The sequence below is a fragment of the Denticeps clupeoides genome, chromosome 1 (genome assembly GCF_900700375.1).
Source record: "Denticeps clupeoides chromosome 1, fDenClu1.1, whole genome shotgun sequence".
Taxonomy (NCBI): domain Eukaryota; kingdom Metazoa; phylum Chordata; class Actinopteri; order Clupeiformes; family Denticipitidae; genus Denticeps; species Denticeps clupeoides.
Window position 1 is genome coordinate 29743239 of NC_041707.1, and position 6000 is coordinate 29749238.

Sequence of the window (6000 nt, forward strand, 5' to 3'; positions counted from 1 at the left end):
GGGCTGTAAAGGTCATAACCAGGCAGGCAATTCAGGCAGTTGCCCATTTTAACCAGTTAAAAAAGATGGAAACACCTTCATTAGATAAATTCATGGCATCAAACAAAACAAAGAAATTCACACTTGTTGGTTGAAATCTAAAGTTTCTGCAATGACGATATGCCTAAGAAATCTCTTTAATCATTTTATCCCTAAAATAATAAACCCCGGAGCTGGGCCTGGCTGTGGTTCGATGCAGTGCCATCCAGGACCCTATTGCCCTGGGGCGAAGTAGCAGGTCACCCCGAGTTGTTCCTGACTGTAAGTAACAAACCGAATATGACAGGCAACGCGGACCATTGTGTCCCTCTGCGAAGCGGCTGCCACTGAATGCTGGAACCTGCAGTCTGGGCTCCGAGACCCTTATTAAATCGGGGTATTCTTGTGCTGTCAGCTTTGTTTTGTCTCCGCGTAATGACCCCTTCTAACCCCCATATTATGGCGCGGACGCGAGGGATGGGCGGCGGAGGCGCAGACGGCGGCGGGGGGGGGGAAACTTGGCAGCCGAGCGAGTCACCTCGGACCCGGTCGGGACAACGTGCACGCGAGCCAACTTGGAAAATGACAGCTGACGGGGTGTCAGGAGGGAGACCACAGACGAGGGAGACCACCGTCGGAATGAAGCACGGCTCGCCCACCTGTACACACGCCGACCTCGGGGATGGCGGCAGCTCCGCTCCGGTTGGTGGACGCGCAGGTCAGCCCCAGGGCGCAGTAGCCCAGCGCCCAGTCCCTCCCGCCGCACGGCTCCCGCTCCAGGCGGGCGCACCGGTCGCAGCAGCCGCACGGGTCCCTGGCCAGGGTCCTAGCGTTCCCGCAGCCACGCGGCGCCCGGAGCGGGCACGTCCGGAGGTGGCAAGGCGCGCACTCGTACGCCGCGGCGGCGCGCAGGAGGACCAGGACGCACAAGCCCGAAAGCAGACATCTGGGGCGCATGGTGCAAAGGTCACAATTCGACTTACAACATGAAACTTCCGGCCAGTCCTCACCAGCAAAGTTTTTAAAGAAAAATCCGACGCGGCTGCAGATGAATAAGTAAATAAATACATAAAATAGCAACAAAAAAATTAAAATAAAAAATCGATCCAGTGCGAAAATTGGTCGGTCTGATGCTGCGCCGGTATCCGTGTCAGAGTATCCAACAGGAAAAGGGGGACTTTCACGTTGCGCGTGACGTCCGCACAGACGACGCGCTCGTGCTAGTCGCTCGGCTCGCGCCGACTGTCTGTGAAGCAGAAGAATGGAAAGTGAAACACCAGTTGACATCGCGGGGATAGACGTTCGCGGCACCCCTTCCTCCTGACCGACAGAGCGCCGACCAATCGCAAGTGGGGAAAAGAGGGCGTGTGCGCGACACACAAGCCCCCCCCAAACTCCATACGACAAATCTGACATGCTCGAATGCTTCATTCAGTGAAAGACGCGTGAAATCGTGTTTAGAGCCTTTACCTGTTTCACCTACACAAACTACAGCGTCCCCACTCACCCCAAATGGACATATAGGGACCAAAGTCATAAGGTATTCAGCTGTGGAAGTCACTTTCATTGCATGTTGAGGGATAAGTACATTTTGAAACACAGTGTATGTGTGGACATTGAAAAGATAGTGGCTATGATGACCAACTAACAAGAAATGAAGATACAGGCCAGTGACCAGTGGCCAGGGTTAGAACTGATGCTAAATCCCAGCAGCCTGTTTCAGTATCCACCCATCAGTGAGACTCTATTTATCCATATATATTAATATATATTTTTAAAAGCCAGCTTTCCATTAAACATCAACTGTAACATTCACAGCTTGCCCTGAAGCGAAAGGATTTCATTCATGAGCAGAACACAACCCCCATCCATCAGCAACGGCTGAGGAGAGTGCCAGATTCCAAGACAAACATGGCGTCCCGGGAAACACACAGCACAGTGCATAATCAGAGCTTTAGTGTTTCCTCTTCCACTCTTTGAAAGTTGAGAGCCACATGGAGATGTTCTCTGATTCCCTGGGTAAAGGTTCAACCTTGTGTGATAGAGTTAACCCCTCTATCGTGGGATAACATGCCGTCTTTGGGACCAAGTCCTTGTTTTTACTCTTTGGTTAAAGGACCAAATGGAGTTCAGAATATCTGGATTTGATGTTCAGGTTACATTCAGGGTTCCTTTGTAATTTTATTGAGCTCAAACCCCACTTGCTCCCATTGTGTCTCCATGGGGAGTGTCACTGTATCTACTGATTGTAAGTCGGTCTGAATAACTGCATGTGCTAAATGTTGAAAATATAATTACATGGGTGGGGTGGTAGTAGCCTAGTGGGTAACACACTCGCCTATGAACCAGAAGACCCGGGTTCGAATCCCACTTACTACCATTGTGTCCCTGAGCAAGACACTTAACCCCAAATTGCTCCAGGGAGACTGTCCCTGTAACTACTGATTGTAAGTCGCTCTGGATAAGGGCGTCTGATAAATGCTGTAAATGTAAATGTAAATGTACATGTAAATGATTTAAATAAATATTTCCATTCCCCCTTCTTTACATGCTCACACCAGCATGACAGATCTGTCACTGAGACAACCATATGAGGAGAAAGACCTGCGCTAATGAATAGCCATACAACGTGGTCCACAGTGCATCAAGTAAGGTCGAAAGTTGAGAGGGAGAAAACCAAGCCCTCATTATCTCCGCTTAAGAGCTGTGACCGAAGTCAAATGTTCACAACCTCTAGACACTTGTAGACCTGTTTTACACCTTCCTCTGATTCAGACTTCCAAAGATCAGTTCGTGCCAAGACTTGAGTGGCCTATTGTCCAGTCCAGACCTGCACCTGAAAATGTTACTTTTCCCTTCAGATGGGAATGTTAGCTATGGAGTAACCAGCTAGTGTGTCAGAGGTCAGAGGGTCTGAGCAAGAGTGTATGTTTGTGTTATGGGCTGTGGGTGTGGGTGCGTGCACCAATCATCCAAAGCATTAAAACCCCTTCCAATACAATGTGTTTGTCCCCCTCCAGATTAAAATGCAGATTCTTATGCTTAGATTCGTATGCTCCTGATTCCAAAACAACATCTTTAAGAAATGTCTGCCCAATATTTCACAACTCACTGAGTATTGTAATGTGAGCTTTTCATGTGAGGTTTTAATTTTGTGGTGCATATGCCCAAGGTTGTGTAAGAAACTATAAATGTAAATAAACAAAGACATTCAGATGCTGAGATGTTATACCGCTGTATGTGGGCTCAAGACACCAGTAATGGGTGAAGCGCATCCAAAGTGACAGATTACAGCCTGCCAGGGACCCCTTATGTCCCTGAAAAGGCTACTTACAACTGAAATAGCATGGCCCACACAAATCATCAGCAAAGCGGTCAGGTGGAGGGGCGAGTGGAGGCACAGACCCTTCCCCACCTCATCTGGACCATATATCTACAGCTCTCTTTGTGGGCTCAGTCTGGACAGCCTACTGATAACCATGCTAATGTCAATGGTCTAAATATTTCTTTCTTCTCTTGCCTGTTCCAATGAGGACCAGTGGAATAGCAAGATCTCCATGTGTGATCTGAACTCCTTTAAAACACCCAGTGACATCTGTTTCCCATACAGCCCCATTCTATTGCCAGTACAAAGAACAAAAAGAGAGTTGTTTGGTGTGTGGAGGCGGAATCCAAAGGTAATTGGGAGCAAAGAAGAACGCACATCACAATATTTAATGGATGGTAATGGCTAAGAGTGATAATGTAATACAGTGACATCTGTAAGGCATATTACTAAATACTACTAAAGTCATTTTCATGATTATGATCAGAAAGGTTTTTAAACAATAGCTCCCAATACCAAATTGAGAAAGCTGTACAAATCCAGATGTACAAAAATATCCAGGTCAAATAGCCATTTAATTATATTTAATAATGCACTGCCAGATCTGTCATATCCTGGTAATTTATATTTCCACTCAGACAGTTTTTCACAGTTACATTAATAACATGATTATGTGATTTTATATATAATGTAGTAGTAGGGCACCATTACAAATCCAAATCTGAGCCATATTTTTTCCAGTGCAGTTTCAGATTTACACTATGGGGAATTTAAGGTAGGACTATTGTCCACCCTCCAAATGCTCTGATTAATACATTTATATGTCATACTCACATCTGAGTCTAAGTCAATTCAATTCTGGCAGACCACAATAACCACAGCAGAGGAGAATGAGAGCAGCCGAGAACTTCACAGGCACAAGCAAAGAAGAGCTGCAATGGACTGTAAAGGTCCACGAGAGACCCTGTAGCCAGAACAGCCTCAGAAAAGAATCTGAGGTAAATTAGCCAAATGATCCCAAGTTCCCTCGGGTCACAAACACAGTCCCTTCTCCCAGCTGTTAGTCCTATGTGAATCACCACAACATGATGTGGCCGCTGTTGTTTTGATCTCGTTGGAACTGAGGTGAGAAGTCCCAAAACGGGCCTCAACAACAGAGCAACTGGAAAAAGGTCACGGTCAACCTGGGTACAACTGGGTTCACAGTCTGCACTGATGAACCTGACAACAGGGCTCTAATCATGGCCAGTGTCTGCTTATTTGGTGTCCAAAGTTAGAGCTCTGTAAAAGGAAGAGGAGAGTGTCCAGACGATTCTTCAACATTAATGTGGACGCTTACTTTATGTTTGTTCTCCTGACAATAGTCACACGCCTGAGGGTTTGTTTTTAAGTTCTTTTGTGTTTCCTTTTCGGCCATCGTGCCTATGCTTAATAAACAAAGTATTAAACATATACATAAACATTAATAATTCCCCCTCCCACCCTTAGATGTAACATTCACAATAAATTATTGGTTTTATAACTCCCTTTTACAGTAAAGTGCATGCATCCTAGTTTTACTTTAAATAAACTGTATTTACTTTAAATATTTGGTATTAATAGATGTCTTCAACACACTAACATGTTTCTGACAATAATAGTTTAGATACCATTTTCCAGAAAGTCTGTAGATGGAATTGCTCCTTTGACCCCAACAGACTTGGTGGTGATAGAGTGACTTAGCTCTTGACCTCCATATCCAGGGAAAAAGATGACCTTGGACGGAGGGATAGCTACAGGCTTGTTTGACATTTGGAAGTGGCATCAGTCACTCACCTCGGTTACACGCCAAAGGCATGTTGAGTGGACTCCTTAAGGGCTTTTGTATGTAAATCTCAACAATTACTGCAAATTCCATGGTAGACTGGATCTGCACCTGCTAGAACCAGGGTTTGTTCGCTTGGGGTGATAGACACTGCTGCCTTTTGCTAGGGAAGCTCAAGCTGTGGGTCACTTTTCCAGACACAGACGCTCCCGTTTACGGCCCAGCTTCCATCTGGCTCTGGAATGCCAATCTTCCAGTTGCAGCAGTAAATAACATAATTACAGTGTCACAAAATTGAACAGTAAAGTGAAATAACAACTGTAGCAGTGTTTGTACTCACACCTGGGATACTTTGGAGGGAAGGTGGGGGTCAGGGCAGAGAGAATGTGAGATAAAAAAAAAAGAAAAAAAACGATTATCATAACAGTAAACAGTAATTTCAAAATGTAACACAGGGTGAGCATATCTTACACAACTGAAATAGTTATTTTAATTCTATGGCTTTCCTTTTAGTTTTGGCTTGTAAATTAAAGCCAGAGGCCTTTTAACATAAGTCTGTATCACCACCTTGTGGTAAACTGATGCAGCTGCAATAACAGAGAAAGGGTTTACCATCACCAACAGAAATCATCCCTTTTCAACAACGAAATGTTATGTGATAATCTGATAAGATTGGTGGAAATAAGAAACTAAAATGAATGTATAGTTTTGAAACAATCTATTAATTCCCCAGTGGAGAGAGGAGGGATGCCACAGGGTCATTAATCTCAAACGTTTTCCTCTGCCACACATAACATGTTGTCCATCAGCTACTATGCTAAATGTTTAATGCTTTCTCATTTGCTTCAGACAT

At 45.0% G+C, this 6000-nt stretch overlaps 1 protein-coding gene across 3 annotated transcripts in view; it reads right to left on the bottom strand.

Moving 5' to 3' along the window:
* Positions 1-1327, bottom strand: part of LOC114780344 (cysteine-rich motor neuron 1 protein) — a 32784-nt gene extending 31457 nt beyond the window's left edge. For 2 of the 3 annotated variants that reach the window (XM_028967653.1, XM_028967725.1), the window contains exon 1: positions 678-1327. In XM_028967653.1, coding sequence (XP_028823486.1) covers positions 678-1305 — 628 coding nt within the window. In that variant the 5' untranslated portion in view covers positions 1306-1327. The remainder of the gene's footprint in view (positions 1-677) is intronic. The other variant, XM_028967750.1, reaches the window with a different exon arrangement.
* Between the last annotated feature and the right edge of the window lie 4673 nt (positions 1328-6000).